This window comes from Manacus candei, unplaced genomic scaffold (genome assembly GCF_025592945.1).
Source record: "Manacus candei isolate 608988 ecotype Guabito, Panama unplaced genomic scaffold, ASM2559294v1 h1tg000005l, whole genome shotgun sequence".
Lineage (NCBI taxonomy): Eukaryota > Metazoa > Chordata > Aves > Passeriformes > Pipridae > Manacus > Manacus candei.
The window spans coordinates 18,726,696-18,747,356 of NW_026138053.1; the positions used below are offsets into that span (position 1 = coordinate 18,726,696).

The 20,661-nt window shown below is 38.7% G+C and overlaps 1 protein-coding gene across 1 annotated transcript; it reads left to right on the top strand.

The window, feature by feature from the left end:
* The first annotated feature begins 14,300 nt into the window (after positions 1 to 14,300).
* Positions 14,301 to 19,760, top strand: ZNF281 (zinc finger protein 281). The gene has a single exon (XM_051797505.1). It carries the CDS (start codon positions 14,347 to 14,349, stop codon positions 16,969 to 16,971), a length of 2,625 nt encoding a protein of 874 aa, XP_051653465.1. The 5' UTR covers positions 14,301 to 14,346; the 3' UTR covers positions 16,972 to 19,760.
* The last annotated feature ends 901 nt before the right edge of the window (positions 19,761 to 20,661 follow it).

Here is a 20,661-nt window from a genome sequence, read left to right on the forward strand (position 1 = left end):
ATCTTTGCTAATTATGCCAGTTAATGCTGATCACAAGAAGCCATTGACTATGAATTGTACGCAGATGCATCTGACAGTGAGTATAAACTGAGAGCTTTGTCTATATATTGTTAAATATCTAATGCATAAAAGCAACTTTTAGCCTGTACCAGTCCAAACAGGATTTGAAACACTCATTTGGGGTTGAAAAGTTCAGTGTTTGATGTACAGATTTTCTGAACTATCCTCCTCTTCTCCATAGCTTAGTCTGTTTTTCCTAAAAAGCCCAAATGTAGAGGCTTAATTTTACTGAATACTATTAAAATAGACTTAAACATTGGTTCCCTAGAATGTGGAAGTCCAAGAGTTATTTTCCAAAATGTTTTATATTTGTATCTATGCTACTGGAAATTGGACAGAATATTTGCTGGGAAGGTAAACTCTAGCAGGTGCTTGGGGACGATAATATTATTACTACTACTACTTTATGAAGAAGAAATAATAATAATAATAATTTTAACTGATAATATCACCTGACAATTATATGTACCACTTTTAAGAATGAAGTACTAAACTGAAGTAATTTATTTTTAAAAATGCTCAAAAAGATGGATTTCACTTTGGGAATTTTAGATTAATCTAATTTTTCAGGTAATCTAAAACTATGAATGTTAGTAACATAACCTTATTGTTATTTCAGTTCCCCCATTTACCCATAAATAGGAGCAATGGTCTTAGTGTTATATGGAATTTTTAAACTTTTATTTTGATTTTTTTAAAAAGAAGACAAAAAGGGTTTAATTAAAAATAAACCGATCCTTGTTAGGGTGCTCCTTCTAAAGTGTTTTGAGGCTGTCACAACTTTTTAGCTGCATGGGACAATATGAGTTAGCTAAAATGAATTTAGAATCAAAACCAGACAAAAGCTATAAGCAATAAATCCTATTGTGTTGGTAAAATGATCAGGAAAGTGGCAAGAGAAAACGAGAAAGGAATATCTCTCTTAAGAGGAGGTGTGTTTTATTTTTAAATTTTGCAGAAAATTATCAGTAAAACTTTTTTTTTTTTAACTGCACAGGATTTTGTTTATACTAAATAACGTACCTGACTTTAACTTGAAAGCTGTGTAACTTGGACAAAATATTTCTGGAATAAGTTTCATTTAAGACAGCAGAACAACAGTGAAGTTAGAAACATGTTTGTGTCTTTTTTTCATGACTAGCCCATGTCTATTCTCTATGAAATTGATGTCAAAAAAGTATTATATATTTTCAGTGGGAAATAGAAGGCTGCCCTCTACTATCCTTGTCAGGACGTCGTATCCCTTTAATCATACTTTTCATTTCAGTACATTGAAATTTCCGTTACCAAGGACAACATCATAAATAAAAGTGTTTGTGAAATTTTTACCTGCAGCTTCCTAACTTTGTGCATTAAGCATGAGACTAGCAGAGAGGTGGTCAAATGTGAAAATTTATAATCATTTATTACGTACGGCTGAAGCGAGAAGGGAATAAAAGCGTGAAGGCATACATCTATAAACTGGAGCAGAAAAGCTTAAATGAAAAGTAAAGTGAATTTCTGTGTCTTGTCATAAAGTAATGAGAAGCCAGAGCTTTATTCATAGCAACCCAAGATGCATTTACTCTCAATCTAGCTTTAGCAGTAAATGCTTCCCTGATGTATTGCTTCGGACTTACAAAGAAATATTTGTGCTCTACATAATAGTATAGTTAGGAGAATTACTGCATGGCTGAGGAGATTCTATAAAGGTTTATAGCTGGTGGTGTTACTGTAATTTAATCACAATGTAGCTAATGTAGTACTTTAATATCACAGGTTACTTTTTTATTTACCATTTATTAGTAACTGACAGTCAATCATCACCACATCATAAACAAATCACCCAGGATTCTGTAGGAACCCTGAAGTTCCAGAATGGATGCACTGCAGCTCTTATATGTGCTCCATAATGAACTAAATATCAAATTATTTTTTAATGGAATAATCATGTAAGTCAGGGTTCTTGTTTGCAGTCCATCAACCAGAGGAAATATTTTAAGCCGTGAATGCAATTAGTGTTGTGTGTTGTGCATCTGTGTTTGAGGTAACACACCAACCAGTAGTTGTACAGGAGAATGTCTTCAAAAGTGTGAAGACGGCTCAGATAAAAGACACTGGGTACAGGAATTTGCACATCCTGATGAATGAATTTATGTAGGCTAAGAATTGTGCTCTCTCACTTTGAGCCAGTTTTTGTTAGGTTTGCTCTGATTTGTAAATTGAGAAAGTAAATGCAGCTAGCTGATGTAGCAGAGTCCATCAAGTGCTGTTCATGCACTGAAATCTCATCATATTTTTTGTGATATGAATGATTTATATTTTTTTTTGTTCATTATCCTTTTTTAGATGCACTGTAGGATCAATTTACCGCATTTTGTGTTCATGATCAGCTTTTAGTACAGCATCAGAGTATTGCATCTGAAGTTGCTTGTATTAGCAAAATTAAATGCTTATTGGAACTCTGAAAGTATCACCTCTTTGGACTGAAAATTGTGCTTCTCCAAAGACCCTAAAGACACAGTGGTCTTTTAATTGCAAACGAAACCTTTGTTTTTCAGTCCTTTCCAGCTGTGGGGGAATGACTAGTAACCAACACCGGACTGCCATGGTGATTAATATGTAGTAGTAATAAGCCCCACTAAGATGGATGTGTGTAGGCTATTGTTGCATGTCCTGGGTACGCTGCAAAGAAACAGCCTGAAGACCAAGTGCCTTCAATCACTTGAAAGGCTTGCCAATAAGTCTAGTAATGCACACCCTGGCATGGCTTATTGCTATTAGAATATGTCTCTTTAATTCAAATTTCATGCAATTTACCCTTTCATGGTGAAAAATACTTCCTAGAAGAAAAATGTGAAATATCTGGAAGAGGCATGTGGGAGTAATCCCTGCTTTGCCATTAAATAAATTAGAATATCAAATCTCCTCTTTCATTCAGCATTGCATTGTTTATGTCCAAAGGTTCTCCAGACCAACTGGACATTTCCAAGTCTTAAATTTGATGTAAACAGAATGCTGTTGCTTTTACTTTCTTAAGGGACGTTAAAAAACCAAACTAAAACAACCCCTCCGCTTTGCTATTAGGAGAACCCTGTAAGCACTGTTTTCCCTAAAATTACTGTACAAATATTTTAGGTCATAATAAACTCTTGAGTTTATGTATTTATTGACCCTTTGAAATAAGATGTTTTCAAAAGGAACCTGACACACTGTGGTCTGCCCTTGTAGTTGGCTCAAGGAAATGGACAGCTGTGCCAAGCACAGCCAAATTAAAATGGCTACCGAATCTTTAAACATACAATTGTTGGTAATATGTAAAAAAATATCACAAAAAGAAGACAGTAGAAAACCATACTCATTTCTGCCTCTTCTTCCTTTTTGCTTTTGAATGGCTCTCTGTGCACAGCCACTTTGACTGTTTTCTTGAGTGGTCAGTGAAGGTCTGATTTAAAATCACACTGCACAGAGATAAATTAATTTTTTGACATTATGTGATCTTCTTGTCATAATTTTAAAGGGCATTTTCTGGTTAAATTGACGATAGATTGAGTTGCAGAAACTAACCTCTGTTTTTGAAAGCAGGATTTAGTACCACATGCATTCAATTAATACCTTTGCATCAATACCCTACTCATAGCCTGTATCAATCCTTGAAAGCAGTAGAAAAATTGTTTCTTTTCGCAGTTAATTTTTAAGAATTATTCTGCTAGCTACATTTGGGAAAAAGCTTCTGGCATTTAGCCCTTCTGTTCTAATCTATTTTTATTGCACCTGCCTGAGCAGCCTGATGCAGTGTCCTACTTGACACTTTCCTGCTCCTTTTCTTGTTTGACTCTTTCCTTTTATTGTTTCATCCTTACCTTTCCTCACAGACCTGCTGATAATGTTGCCTCCACTTGCTTTGCATCTTATCTGGAGTGGCTGCTTTCCTTTCCTTGCTAACCATGTGTGTAATGTTAAGGAGGATGACATTGTATGAGGCGTGGGAAGGCCAGAAAATCTTCCAGGACTGTTATGGTCAATAGGAACTGAAAGAGGTGCTGCAAAGGAAAGTGAGACAATTCTTTGGAATGTGAAACTGAAATGACTGCTTTTCACCAAATATGCTGTTAAAAGACTTTTTCTCATTTGCAAGCTAATGTAGAAATAGACCTTATTTTTTTTTCTTTACCATCTTAAATTTGCTTAACTGAATTATGAATTATTTAGTGCTGGGCAGAAATGAAAACTTGATTCAACAGCAATGATATGTGAGCTTGCATCAAATTTTCAGACTGTTTTTCTCACAAAGAACCTTGAAAGTGTGCGTTGTTTTTAGGTGTAAATAATTTGATTTAATATGCTCATATTTTTAAAATCCACTGTTTAAAAATACATTTTTGTGAGGCCTTTAGAAACTCCACAATGAAACCAAATTAAAATTAAATTAAATGTTTTTATTTATTTTGCCATGAAAACAGAGAACATATGTAGTTTGGGTCAATCCCCAAGTAGCAATTAATTTCAGTGCCTATTTTCAGACAGCAATTGAAAAATCAATTGTTATACAGCCCTAGAGTTCAGTGGGGTTTTTTTGTAAGGTAAAGTGCCGCAAGTTCTTTTTATTAATTATATTTGAGGTAGTGGTTTATATTTAGTGTTTCACAATTTTTTCTAAAGGTCAATTACCATCATCAACTGAGCAGTTTAAGGCTTCATTGCAGAGCATACAAGAAAACTACGAAGGGTCCTTCAAAGCACATAAGCACAGTGAGTTTTACTGCAACAACATCTGACTGAAAGCAAAATTTCAAAGGCATGGTTAGAACCCAACATACCGTATAAATCTAAATTGTTGAGATAAGCTTGGTCATGTGTGAGGAATCAGAACCCATCGGGGCTTTCACAATCATGTAGCAGGGCTGGCTCATGAAAGAACTCAAATTGTAAACTGATCGTATTTGCTATGCAACAAAGTGAGAGAACAGAAGCATAACCCTTGGAAACTATTTTCGCAGGACTGCCTTGTCTTTATGCCTTTTTCTACTAATGCAAGAAGGCTTTTGTACCAATAACTGGACTAACAGCCTTCTCTGTACTCAGGCATAACTCCCGTTTGAAAGCCTAAAGGTGCTTCTGCTAATAGAGGATGGCAGCGTCAGGAACCTAAAGTAATAGGAAAATACGTATTTGGAATGAGGTCTCAAATACTGTGTTTGTTTTACAGTGTATCTCCACCTCTAATCCAAACAGAATTGATCTGACGTGAAAAATGGGGGAGAGGATGTGGCACAACTGTTCAGTCACATAATAAGGAGAATAGTTCTATGGGAATAGTGTCTATCATGAATTCATCTCACTGAAGAGAATTTAGATAGAATGCTTTTATGAGGGTTTTTTTTTTAGGCTAGTAATGAAGTCTAGGATGAATAACACTCCATCTAGAACGTGTGGAAGTATGTGTGTATTTTGACATCTTAAAGGCATATTTTAAACTATACAGATTCTGTCTAGAGCTATAGCTTAAAAAAAATCCCACACATTCAATCATTAATCATGAGTCATTAATATTGTACAGTTTTTGTTACAGTAAAATAAGAGAGCATAGGATGGAGTCTGAGTAGCTGTTCCAAATGCTTCAAATCTGTGGAAAAAATTCTATTCATCTGAGTGAGCAACACTGGGGTGTTTTTTAGCTATTCCCTGGAGGTTTATAGGGCTCTGCCTATTATTTCTAAGGAACCCAAGAAAAGTGGATATGGCATTCAGTATAGTTCACTGAATTTTTTCTGATGGCTACAGATTCAGAAACCTGTAACCTTAGACTTTAAATTACTATAAAACAAGAAGGAGGGTGATACACAGTGGCTTCTAGTATGTGTAACAGCCTTGGGATCCCACCTTTTTTTTTTTAGTGTATAAGATGGAGAAATACTTGCAAAATACAAACTGGTAAATGACAATAATAGTAGTATTAAACTTTGACTGTGGTCTAGCTTTCTTATAGAGATTTTACATTAATACTTACAGTATAATCTACTTCAGTGTAATTCTAAAAGTTTCCTTTCTGAACGGATAGATTTTTTTTTTTTCTCCCCTCTACTCACATCTAACAATATTGTAATGGCTGCGAGTGATTCTGCCTAAACTCACTAACCATCTTGTGAGATGCTGCTAAGTGTGAGGAATACAGAATTTGGCTCAATGTGGTGTGAAACATTTTTTTGTACCAGGTAACACATTGCAAACAGGTTTTGTGCTTATTCGTATGTGCAATAATTTATTTTGGGTGGAGCAGATCAACTTTTAGAATGAGAATGTAATGCACCATTTTTTCAAATACAAAAGTTTTTAAAGAGATGTTATTATTTTAAAGAGCATGAATTAATTGTTTGGGTGAAATAAAATCCATTTTCCTGTATGTTCCCTAGTTCGGTAAAGCAGTTGAAGAAATGTTTACAAAATTAGAAAGCGCGGTTTAGTAACAGAGAAGATAATCTGAGTTGATGACAAGTACTGAGAATGGATGCAGTTGGAAGAAGTTATAAGCTGGTAAGATCAAGCAGGTAGAATGAAATTTGCAGTTCTTTCCCAGCAGCCAGTATTCTACGTACAGTGTTGTATAAACAGACAGTGGTGGAATGCAAAGGTATAGCAAGACCAAGCTCTAGTATATGTTAGTTGTTTTCAGGCCACTTTGTGTGTGTGTGTGAACAGCAGACTACTGGAAAAAAATGGACAGAAGCATCAGTCTTCTCTTTCTCCCTGTGACTGGTGCTGGTGACTGGTAATTATTTTATTAGAAGAAACTCCAACTGTCTTGGGTTGATGTCTTGGCTATTTCATGCTCTGAAAGAATATCTTGATTTGTAAATTATAATTCTGAAAAAAGAAGCAGAAGCAGGAAACCTTTTTACAGTATGATGTATTTCCATCTAAAATAATGAATCTTGTAGCCCTGACTACAGTGCTTATAGGTTTATTGCAAAGGTCAAATTGTCCTCTTCAAGGACAGAGAGGAAAAAAGGACCCTGGTCACCTCAAAAAGTAGATCAACACAGGCTTGTCTAGCTGCTCCAATAGGATCTTGGTAGTTAAAAAAACCTGTTAGATGACATACTTATGTCGGAAATTTAATACATTGCCATATAGAAGCTTATTCTGGTTGGTTTCTTTTAAACATGAAAATTTCCTATCATCCTAAACATACCTTTGTGCAGGGAGGTTATTGCTGACTTTATCTAAAATAAACTTCAGAGTAGGCTTACATTTGGTAACATGGAATGCTAATTTGCTCAGGCTGTGGAGAATCTGAGCTACTCTTTTGGTATCCTAGATCCCAGTTATTCTACTAGCACATATTATATATAATTTCATCTAGTTATGCTCCATAGAAGTAGTTATTTCTGAGAAGGAAAGGTGCTGTAGCATCCCTAGTTACTAAGATATATGGTTGGGTTTTTTGTCATTAAGTGCTAAGAATTATGATAATAGGCCACTCATCTGGCTAAAATCAGGTTTTTCAACTATTGCTGCTCCTTTCCTTAAGTGCAGTTGAACCAGTGTTTCACTGGTTTCAATGGTTCACCATTGTCACTTTTTGAATAAAAAAAGAAGTCTACTGATAAAAGATTTTTATCTTTCAGGCCATTGGTTGATGATATTTTTATTATGGATAGATTTTTCTTTGTGTACAGAACAAAGCCCAAAAAACCTGTTCGTGTATTTCAGTCCTTGCAGAGGTTCTTGGTGTGGAATCCAGAGTGGTACTCTAGTTATCCACCTCCACTTCTCCTGACTTTAATGGAAATATCTTTCTAATATGGCTCAGAATGAAGGAACTACCATCTGGTTCTATATGCAGCTGAGGCAAAGAGGAATTAATCTCCAAGGCCATACCAAAGAATGTGTTACAGAGTAAGTTACTGATTTGCTCCAGGACCTTTGCTTCTACAGTTTATTACTAACAAATTTCTGAGGATCTGTTAATTTGCATTACAAAATTCCTGCTTTTTTTTTTTTTAACTTCTAGGTTTTATAGGCAGAAAATCTGATTGAAAGTCACATTGTTTCCTCCTGTTTGCTAAGCTTGCAGGTGCTAATTGAGTGATAACTACAAGACCTGAAGTGGTTGCTTGTAGGACAGTGACTTTGAAATTTCACAATGGTACTGTTTCAAATGTCAAGCTTGTTAACTGTTGAAGTAAAGATTTCAAACTTCTTCAGCTATGGCAGAAAAATTTTTGAATTTTGTATCCTTTGCATTAAACTCGATGTTGTATGACAAAAGTTACCTGAGGTTTAGAGGTTCTAGCACTAATCTGGATTTAAATGTCTTGCCAAGATAATTTTTATTTCTTTTAGGATTACAGAAAGACTGGTTGTGTAAGATAAATTCTATTTGCAGTCTGCAGTTTCCATTGCTGCAATAGTGTTATTTTTTAATGTATGGAAAAAAAGTAGAATTAGTTTCGTATACCTGCATATGATACACTTTCTTTCTCTCTCCCATACATCACAAAATTTCTTGCAATCCAAGCTTTTTCAGTCGTGAAAATTTTTGATGTTTTAAAAGGTTTAATTGTTTTTATTATTACTGGTTTTATTTAGAGTATATTTCATGGGTTTTCATTCGTGCATATTTTGCTAATATGGTTTTATTTAATTAATCCTTGAAGTATTATAGTATGGATTTTAGTACTCGGGAATTCTTAAAAATTCTTTTTAATTATGTCAAACAAATGAGAGATCAAAGGCTTAAAAATGAACAGAAGGATGAAGTAATTCCACATACTCAAAAATAGGTATATTGAAAAGAATGCTGAAATTCAAAATATTGAAAGTATCAGTGTAACAGTCTCCACCACACCAAAAAGTGATTCTAATTTATTTTTTAATCTTGAATGAACTATGCTGTCTATAAAAAGGAATCTTTTAGGAACCATCACATAGTAACAGAGTGAGAGACAAATGTTAAAACTGAGGAAAGAAACTTCTACTAAAACAGTTGCCATGTAAGTTTCTGTTGCCCTAAAGCAGAATGAAGTTCTGATAAGAGTGTCAGCTTTCAGTGGTACCACCCAAATTGGAACAGATCCTGACAAACTTGCTAGAGATTAGAACTGTCCATAGACTGATTTATTCAAGATAGCAAGGACAATTCTGTTAAGACCTGCCAAATTTAAAAGCTGAGCAATCTGTTCCCGCCCTGCACAGTGACAAACAGAACTGTAATTAAGCAGAAGCAGTGCTTCCCTCGCTGCAAAAGGCAGCATTCCAGCTCAGCTGAAGGTGAAGGTTTTTGACTTCTGCTTGTGGTCCACCAAGAACACATCCTACTTTTGGATGAGACTTGGAAAATGACAGATGTGCTTGTATATTCTCTTTTCTCTGCATGTGGCCAGATTTTCTGTCTAGAAATCTTTACCTTTCCAAGGCATAGATGGCTTTATGCTGGATGTATATGCTACTTAGCATAATGGGGTTACAATTCCTCTGGGTGTCCATATGTGCTCTAGGGATACAAAAATTACAAATGTGCTTCCTATGCTTCTTAATGAAGGATTTTTATTATTATTATTTTTTAATCCCAACAGAAATAATAAACAGCTCTGGATAAAATTACTGGCTTGATCACAACACTGCTTAATTACCAGAAGCCAAAGAACATCTGACCAGCCTGAGCAACTGAGGCAGCTGCTCACAGAACCACACTACAGCCAACACCAGGGCCCACTGAAGCAACAGAGAAACTCTTGCTTTTTGCAATTAATGAGCTAAAGAAACTGAACTATCAATTCTGTAAGACTGTATTATTGTTAACATTTCAAACCACCTGAGGATTTGTACCTCTTGATTTTGATCTCAGATGGACCACAAACTGTCCTGTACAATTGTTGATGACAATGTGGTGTGGAAAATGACCCCATATTATCAGCTGTGGGTGCCAAGATCTAGTAACTCATTGCAAACAATAAGTAAAATCCTTGTTGGGCTGATTCTACTGGAATAATTTATTGATGTTAAAGGACATCCCCTTGCCCCCCACAAGATAAAACAAGACAAAAAACTCCCAGAAGTCTCCAAGAATTAAGATAAGTATGTCTACAGCACTTCATATTTCTAACAGTTAAGTATTTAAAGGAGCTGCTATTGAGCTCAAGAAAAGCAAAAACTTGGCATGCCAATTTAAGATCTGGAATTTGTAATTATTTGTTTTGAATACGCTATAAGATTAGCAAATATCCAAACTTAAGTAGCTAACTATTTTGTTTTCCTGGGATTTTATGAGATTCATAGATTTCAGAAGAGACTCAGAAGCAATTAAAAACATTGTTTTTGCATATCTAGGTTAAAAAGAACATTTCAGTGTTGGAAGTCTTGAATGTATATTCTTAATTTTTTTTTTTAGTCTTAATATCACAGCAAACAATATTGTTTGGACTGACAGTTTTGGCAAGAATTTTAACTCATGAAAATACCTGAATAACAAGAAGCATGTGATTTTACTCTCTCTTCTGGGATCAGCCTGAGAAAGGAATTTATTTTTTTTCCCCTTGTTTTTAACAATAGCTGATTATTCCTCGCCTCTCACTATGGCATTTACCCATTGCAGCCTCTCGCCTGGGATGGAAATCCCTAAAATCCTGGGTCTTGAAATGGAGATACGAGGAAATAAAAGTGTACACTTTATATGCTCTCCATTTTTAATGTATGTATACAGATCGCGATCCGATTAGTAAATAAAAATGCTTACATTATTTATGTGTTTTACACTATTTACGTTTGTATTGTTGGCATTGTTTTGCAGAACATTCAGTTACGAAATGCCTGTGATGCTGCTTCTGTTGCTGTATGTTGAATGATTTGATTAATCAGCTGCCAGTTATGTTATATGCAATTATGATGTGCTCATCTTACTTTCTATAACTTCAATATTTACTTTTATCTCAGATATAACTAATTTTACTTCAGTGTAACGTTTGAGAAAGTTTCTGATATTTTTTTCCACAGTCCTAAAATGCAGATTTCAGATAATTCTGTGAAAGGACTCAAAATGGTCCACTAATTCTGTATTTAGAGAGATAACTGGGATTTTATTCTACAAATAGTTTGCCTCTGAGTAATTCCTTTATCTGAGTTGTCAAGCTTAGAGATTCTGGTTGTTCTATTTACAAACAAGCTTCATGATATAATTGTGATATATTTTGTGTGAAGGCATGCTCAAAAACATAGCTGTTCATTTTTTTTAATCTATCCTTGCTTATTACTGAGTTCATTGATTTAATCTGAAAATAACTGAAAGGAAGTGTTGGATTTTAGCTTTTTTAAAAAACTAAAAAGAAGAAATTGAGCAAAAATACTCTCTCCCAAGGATTTTACTCTGGCATTGGGGAATCCATGGAAATATTACATGTGAATGGTATCTCTTATTACTCCCATCCTAATAAGGTAGTGATTTTGCTGATGAGCAAATCTGGAATGAATCCAACTGTCTTCGAGTAATTTGCATGTTGGATTAAAAAGTTCTAGTTTCTTTGCTATTCAAATGCAGTTTCTTATCAGAATATATTTTCTGTCTGAAAGTCGAGTTTTTTTGCTTGATATACTCAAGTGGCCAATTTAAATATTAGTATTGCAAGTTAGAGTCATTTTACAAATACATTTAGAAATGTTATAAGCCCAAGGTGAGTCTGAGTTATAGAAGCATTTTCGTAGCAAACTATATATTTTACATTTTATTTCCATTTACTCTTCTGTTCTTCCTAGTAATTTGACTGTGTTTTTCAGGATTCTGCCTGCAGATTGCATGAACCAGTAACAAGTTGCACTGTTAACTCAGATCCTGGAAACATATCCTTCACTAAGGTGAAAACATTCAGAGAAACTCACTGAAGTAAATGTTTTGTTTGTTTTTAGCTTGTTTTGTCTAATAATAGGCCAATTTGAAGCAAGCTGTTAAAAGAATTTGGTGATTCATGTATACTGTGTGCTTATGTGCATTATTTTTTCTTCTGTCCTTATACATCTCTTACTTCCTGTTTCAAATTTCTAAAATAATTAAAGGGGGTGTATACATTTGTCAATAAACAGGAGTAGTGTAAAATTCGGTACTATATATTTTCCTAATTTCACTTTTAAAAAAAATAAATATTAGAAGTAGAGGTGGTTCACTCCTTCTCAGCTTGCTTTGACATCTTCATGTTTTCACTTTTTAAAATAAATTTATTTTGTTGGTCTTTTGTTTGAAAGAGCACTCTTATAAAATTAAATTTTCTAATTAATGTTATAGATCCTTTGATGCTAAGTTTCTCATTTCCGAACAGTTGAATATCAGAATATAGTTGATGCACTCCCATGTTATGAAATAAATGCTCAAGGTACAGCTGATAATGTTGAAAAATAGAAAAATAAATTGACCTTGATGAAGTGTGTCTTCTTTTGTCTGTTCCCAGGAAAGTTTATTTCAGGTATTTCTACTGCTGAAATGATTAGAGTTAACAGCTTTTTCCCTCCATTTTATTTTACAGGGTCTCTTCATCTTCCTGATATATGGGGTGTACAACACAGAGGTAAGTCTGCTTGGAGTATCTCAAGGCTGACAGAGTGAATGAGAGAAATGACAGGTTTCTTATCTTGATAACTGAGGGACAAAGTTGGCTTTCCATACGAGTGTCCTACTGCCCTTCATGCTTGGACTAGCTTATATGCATCCCAGCTTACCATTAAACACTGACACTCTGAATAAAGGGACAGACTCATTTCTCATAGGCATTGACTAATATTTTACTGCTGCTTTAAGTTTTTTGAATTCCTGGTCTGTCTTCTAACTAAACCTGACAGTCCTAAACTGGTGTAATCTAATGTACATTTTGAAATTAACTGTTAGTTTACATGCTGTGTAGAGGAAACTGAATTTAAATTATAAAAGGAACAAGTTTTACTTACTCAACAAAATTTTGAAGTAAAGTACAGAAATGGCATCAAATTCCTTTTTTAAGATCAATTAGATGTGTTTAAGATTTTAAAATTTGACCCAGGGCTTTGTACCAGTTAGGGCTATGAACAGTGCTTGCTATTTACAGGCTCATCAGTCATAAAGGGAATTATTTTTGGCAGATAAAGCATAAAAATCATAAGGAATTTATCCACGTTGTACAACTACTTCCATTATGTTAATGATAAGAATTAGTTCTCCTGATTAACCAAAATAAGCTACTATTTCAAAATAACAACCATTTTATTGCATTTCCATTATAAGGATGAATTATTTCCCTACATATAACTAAACCAGTGAGCATTATCGGTATGGGTCTTGCTGTAACAGTGGGCAAGAATGCTGTACGTGGGGTCCAGTACTTGGAGCAGGGGCTGTGCTGCTGGGTGGGGTGTCCCAGGCAGCCGGGGCCAGGTGTGCAGCGGATGCTCCCGTGGTGTGTTCTGCGCTGGGAACCGGTTGGGAAATGGGGACGTGTGGGAAAATCCTGCCCTGTTTATGCCCGGGGACGATTCCCAACGCAAGGCGCACCGGCGGCGTGGGAGCAGCGTGTGTCGGATACACTGCCCGATGGCTACATTGGACTAAAATACTTTTTCTTATTGGCAGCGGAGCGGAGCGGGAGCGGAGCGGCTTCACTAACGCCGTGGCGGTACGTGCAACGGAAGGCACTGGTTTGGGCTCGAACAGCCACACAGTGGGGCCTTTGTTAACCACGTTCAGTTTCAGCATCGCGGCGGCTCCTCCGGCGGAGCCGACACCGACGCCGAGCCCGCAGCCGCTGCCCGTGTCGGCGCTTTGCGCGGCGTGACCGGCGCTGCCGCGCGCTCGCGGGGCGGCACCTGCGCTGCGCCCGCGGGCGGTGCCGGTCCCGTTATCCGGCCGTGCGGGGCGGGGGCCGCCCGTGGCAGCCCTGGCGGTGCAGCAGCGGGTTCGACGGGTCCCGCCCGGCCCTGCCCGCGCCCCCCGCGCCGCCCCCCGGCCCCCGCCCCGCGCCTGCGCGCCCGCGGCCGGGCGGCCAAGCGCCGCCGGCGCTCCCAGCGTGCCGCGCGGCGCGCATGTGCGGCGGGGCGGGCGCTGCTAATTCCATTGTGGAGCGGACGCGGCGATATTTGTAACTGGCGGCGGCGGCGGGAGCCGTGAGTGCAGCCGGGCCGGGGCCGCCGCGGGCGCGGGACGGGAGCCGGCGATGCGCCCGGGCGGCGGCTGCGGGGCCGCCGCGGGAGCCGCCCGCTGAGCCAGCGCGGTCCGGCGGGCGGGCTGGTGCGGGCGGCGGGTCCCGCAGCCCCTCTGGGCCGCGCCTCCTCTCCGGCCCGCCTTCCCGGGGGATGAAACTCGGCAGCGGCTTCCTCGGCGGCGGCAAGAGGGCGGCGGCCATGGAGCCCACGTTCCCCCCCGGCATGGTGATGTTCAACCACCGCCTGCCCCCGGTCACCAGCTTCGCCCGGGCGGCCGCGCCCCCCCCGCCGGCCCAGCACCCCCCGCAGTGCGTGTTACCTCCGGCCGCCGCCGCCGCTTCCTCCACGGCAGGCGAGCCCCCGGCGCCTCCGCCCCCGCAGGACGTGACTTTCAAGAAGGAGCCGGCGGGGGCTTTCCCCTCCGTGCCCTCCTCGCAGAGGAGCCCCTGGGGCTTTCTGCAGTCCCTGGTGAGCATCAAGCAAGAGAAGCCCAGCGAGCAGGAGGAGGAGGAGCAGCAGCCGCAGCACCATCACCACTACGGGGGGCTCTTCGGGGGAGCGGCGGAGGAGAGACCCCCCGGCCTGGGCGGCGGCAGCGGCGAAGGAGCCGGCCAGAGCGTGATCCAGGACCTCAGCCTTCTTCACCACCTGCACCAGCATCCCCACCGAGACCTGCTGCTGACCGGCAGAGGCGAGGGCGCCCCAGGGAGCGCAGGTGAGCCAAAGCACGACGCCCAGGTCAAGAAGGCAAAGAGGCCAAAGCCAGAAACTCAGGGAATCAAAGCCAAGCGGAAGCCAAGTGCTTCATCCAAACCCCCCCTGGTGGGAGATGGGGAAGGTGCCGTTGCGTCCCCCAGCCAGAAACCTCACGTCTGCGAACACTGCAGTGCTGCCTTCAGAAGTTCCTATCACTTACGCAGGCACGTGCTCATCCACACCGGAGAGAGGCCTTTCCAGTGCAGCCAGTGCAGCATGGGCTTCATCCAGAAGTACTTACTGCAGAGACACGAGAAGATCCACAGTAGAGAGAAGCCTTTTGGGTGTGACCAGTGCAGTATGAAGTTCATCCAGAAGTACCACATGGAAAGACACAAGAGGACGCATAGTGGAGAAAAGCCATACAAATGTGACACTTGTCAGCAGTATTTTTCAAGGACTGATAGACTGTTGAAGCACAGAAGAACATGTGGTGAAGCCATAGGTAAAGCAGGGCCTGGAATGGAGCCTGGATCATCAAACAGCATGGGTAGCTTGGCTGCATTGTCTCAGGGAAATACAAGTTCCTCAAGGAGAAAAAGTAAAACAAAAAGTACATCCACTGAAAACAAAGGAAACAAGTGTAGCAGCAAAATAGCTGAATCTCAAGTTACAAGTAACGTGGCCATGCCAAGTTATGCAGTTGATATTCCTATTGTGTCTTCCAGTGGTGGTCTAGTTGGCACAGGCATAGAAGAACTTCAGAAAAAGGTGCCAAAATTGGTCTTGAAAAAAGCAAGCAGAAAACAGGCAGACAAAAATTACCTTAATTTTGTATCACCACTGCCAGATATTTTGGGGCAAAAACCACTGTCTGGGAAACAGAGTGGCTCTCTGGGCCTAGTAGCCAATACCGGTGTAGAAACTATTGGCCTTCTCCAAAGTACAGGTGGTAAACCGGGTCAAATAAGTAGCAATTACGATGATGCCATGCAGTTTTCCAAGAAAAGAAGATACTTACAAACTGCAAGCAGTAACAGTGCCTTTTCACTTAATGTTGGACACATGACTTCCCAGCAGTCCGTCATCCAGTCTCCAGGTGTTAGTGTTATGGATAACGAAGCTCCTTTATCTCTCATTGATTCAGCATCTTTAAATAGTGAAATAAAGTCTTGCCACGACAAGTCTGGTATTCCTGATGAAGTCTTACAGAGCCTTTTGGACCAGTATTCTCACAAATCAGAAGGCCAGAAAGAAGATCCTTTCAGTATAACTGAACAGCGTGTGGACTTGCACACCTCAGGAGAACATTCAGAGATGGTTCAGGAAGAAAACTTGAGCCCTAACTCTCAAACAGTTTCAAATGATAAGGCAAGCATGTTGCAAGAATACTCAAAATACCTCCAACAAGCCTTTGAAAGAACAACCAATAGCACTGGTTTTGCTTTTGGACCCAGTTTCCAGTTTGTTAGCTTGTCTTCGACTCTCCATAACCACACTCTGTTTCCAGACAAACAGATATACACTACATCTCCACTTGAGTGTGGCTTCAGCCAATCTGTTACCTCAGTATTGCCAACTGCGTTGCCAAAACCTCCATTTGGGATGTTGCTTGGATCTCAACCAGGCTTTTATTTGTCTGCTTTGGAGGCTTCGCATCAACAGTTGACTCCTTCTCAAGAGCTGGATGATCTCATTGATCCACAGAAAAACTTAGAGACTTCGTCTAACTACCAGTCAGCATCTCAGAAACTGACTGGCCAGAAGGAACAGAAAAACTTAGAATCCTCAACGAGCTTTCAGATCCCATCTCAGGAGTTAACTAGCCAGATAGATCCTCAGAAGGACATAGAGCCTAGAGCAACCTACCAGATCGAGAACTTTGCACAAGCGTTTGGTTCTCAGTTTAAGTCGGGCAGCAGGGTGCCAATGACTTTTATCACTAACTCTAATGGAGAAGTGGACCATAGAGTAAGGACTTCAGTGTCAGATTTCTCAGGGTATACAAATATGATGTCTGATGTAAGTGAGCCATGTAGTACACGAGTAAAAACCCCAACCAGCCAGAGTTACAGGTAAGGTCCTGACTGACTAGGCTGTGGAGTCTTCTTAATGTAATTTGTTTTACTTTGACAACACTGCCATTGGAATGTTTCTACACGGTCCTATTAAGAATAATGTAACATGCCCTTTCAATGCAACTTTTCATATTTAGTTTATTTTGTTAGCGTGATTTTTTTTTAGCTCTGTTTATTATGGTTTTTAATCAAAAATCAATAGTTTAAAATAGTGTTTTTGTTCAAGTGACAATGTTTAGCAATCAAATTTACATTATGTAGATTGTCAGGGAATAGCCCAAAAGTTTTAAATGCAAAAAATTAACTTTTTTCCTAGGACTGAGGTTTATTCTAATTGCTTTACTCTCAGGAAAGTGTAATGAAGCATGGGAATTCTATGCACCGTTAGTGTATTGGAACTTCCAATTTACAGATGATGACAAATATATCTCAGCTTTTTGAGGAAGGGATCTATGACATTTCAAATTGCTGTCTTTTATGTCGGCTGATCTGAAAGAATTTTGCTACCTAAATCTTGTTGTTTTTAAAGTACTCCTGTTCTTCCAGGTAACGCTCATTCCAGGCAGGTGGAGCAAATACTCTTGGGTCTGTAGGATGAACCCAGCATGGTAGCTTTAATCTGAACAGTAATGTCCCCAGAACTTCTGCATGAGACTGTAATTCCGTAAAGAGATTCTGTTGACACAAACCATGAGAACAAAGTGTGTGCATCTGGTTCATGTCATTAGAACCCCAACTTGAAACTACAGTCGTAATCCAGATAGGCTTTTGGGATACATTATTTATTATACATGGTTCAAAAAAGTCCATCTCTTACTCTTCCCCTTTTTCATGTTCTTTTAGTGTAAAAGGGTCCCTCTATTTTATTGTGTTCCTGGTTCCTCTGGACTTGGTCTTGGTGGTCCCCTCACCCTTTTCTTTCCCTTATTCCCTACTCACTCTCTCACCCCAACTTAATAGCTAGCATTTAAAAAGATTTACATTCCAGAAAGTGCATATCTTATGATGTGCTTTCTGATGTCTTAAGACATCAGATGATGAACAATGAACACCCACATGTTTTAGAACTATGTCAAGGTTTCCATGTACAATAAGAAATAATATACTCCCAATTGTACATATTAAGGCCCTTATCCTGCATCAGGATCAGCTAACACGGACCCCTGTGCCCAGCTGGGTACCAGTGGTGTCACTGAAGCTCTTTACAGAGAGAGGGGCTTGCAGCAGTTCATCATGGCAGGCTTTTAGGGCCTAAGGCTGCAATTCCATCAAAGGCTTCTGGTGATGACATCAACTACAAAAGTAGAACTTGAGTGGCTTGTTAATATCAACAGAACTTTTCTTTGGAATTATTGCCTTACTTTATGTATATTTTGTGGTACATTATTTATTATATGTGAATCCTGATTAATGCCTGTGGAGCCATGGAAACCTGCTAGAAATACTGGTGGCCATTCAAAGCTGCTGAAAGGCAGTGGCACTGCTCTAAACCACTTTTTGCAAATGTATTTTTTAATTAGTTTTTTAATGTAATTTTGGTGATGTTTATGATGATGGTTTTTTATGTACTCTTGGTGATGTTTCAGTCTTACGTACTTTTCTGTTGTCAGGAAGGTACCAGTGGTTGTTTGCAGTCTTATTGTGTAATCAGCCTATTACAGGCTTCCATGTATAATAAAGTTATTAACATTGTGCAAGTGTAAAACACTTCTGGTTATGAAAGTGGTGTATTATTAAAGGAATTGTTACAAAAATCCTGGGTAATTTCTCCTGTTGTCCCTCACCACTAAGAATTGAAACCTGAGCCCACTCGTGATCTCTTTTAGTAGTGTCTTTTTTTTTTTTCTCCCCCTCACTAATATAGAGTTTGTTCTCATAGAGTCCGTGTAACTCCATTAACTTTTTATTTATACTTGATTCTGTATTTCATGCTGTTTCAGTTTAAATAAGCAAACAACAACTGTTCTTTACTCACAGAACCCAGCTGGTCATCGGGGATGGAATAGTCCATAACCACTGTGTTGGCTTTTTGAGTACCTTTTCTTTTGTTTTACAGAGGTTATAATTTACATTCTTTATATTGTGTGTAGTAGAAGTTGCATATGTATTGTTCTGGCTGTTTGCTTTAACTTAATAAAACCCATTATTCACAAAATCATTAAGGTATCACTTCTATTATCCAGTCACACTTGAGAACCTATTAGGGAAACATTAAGAGATTAAATTTTGAAAAGGAATAATATAACTTACTGGCATGTTTTCAGCTTATTCTCTTCAGTTTCCTTTTGAGTCAGATAATCTGAATGTGCTATTTTAGAAACCAGGGCTCTGGTTTTCTCTCGTACCTTTAGCTTAGCAAAACTGAACAAATTTCCTGAAGTTAAAATGTTCATACAGCCTCATCTTTTCAATTCTGTAGTTTTGGTTAAAAAATACCTAAATTGCATATTGTTAACTTCAAGACTTTTTATAATTGCTGGAAATTCAGAATGACACGTATGTAATATAATTTCATTCCGGGTAAAGATTGTAGAAGGTTCCCTATCTGCTTTTTGGGGAAGGTTTTTGGTTGTGGTTCCTCTCCCCCCCCATGCTAACTTGTGCATTCTAAAATGCCCAGTAAAAATAGTACTGTAGCAAAATAGTTAAAAGCATTTCAGAATATCTGAAGATAGTTTGTGGATTTACTTAATCTGTATTTTTCTTCAACTTCACATGTGATTTTGAATCAAGACAATGACAGATGAGAAAAATGCTTGGCATGCTGAAAAATGGCAAAAACTTTACAAGGTAAGTATGTAATAATGTCTAATATTCAGAAAATGGCTAAGAATCATTTAAAAAAAATCTGATGGAGACAGTGGAATTTTGCACAGTTTAGCAGTCATTCAAAAATGTTTCTAAATAGAGCAAAACTAAATATTTTCCTACTTCAATATGGAGTTCAAATTTTTTTCTCTTTAGATAATGAAGGTTAAGGAAATGTTAAAATTGCATAGAAATCGGGCTATGGCTTTACCTGTTACATATTAGAAAACTATATAGTAAGAAGTAGTTAACCCACATGAACTAAAATGTTATTTGGGGATGTGGCAGTGAAAGATGGAAAGGGAAAGCAAAATGGCTCTTTATTTCAAGGTTTGTTTTTTGTTGTTTCTAAAGAAATTATAGGAGGGGAATGATAACCTGGTTCCTACCACTAACAGGATTGCAAAGAAAAATTGATAATACGTGATGATAGAAAATTGTGCATAAATTGTTACACTTTTTCTTTCAGTAGCTCATGTTTTTGCTTTGAAACAAGTGCATTATGGTACCTTGAATTGTGAATGCATCTCTGTGTCCCAGGCCACTGAAAATGCATGTCTGACCCACCTGCAGATGATATAGAAGAACTACGTAAAATTTGTCTTAGCTCCTGAATGACTTAAATTGGACACAGACTTGTGGGTGAAATGTTAGAGTGACAAACAGAAATGAAAGCAGGATGGAAAAAAAAGTGAAAGCAGAATGGTGTGAAGAGTGGTTGCAATTTCAGATTTATGGACTACTGATGAAGAAAAGCTGCCTAATGCCTCATGGAGCCCTTGAGAAGATATTGGAATAATTCAATGTTTTCTATTAGTGGTTTTTGTTGTTTCAATTGTTTGGTCTTTCCCCACCCCCAGTATTATATGCTTGATAACAGTGT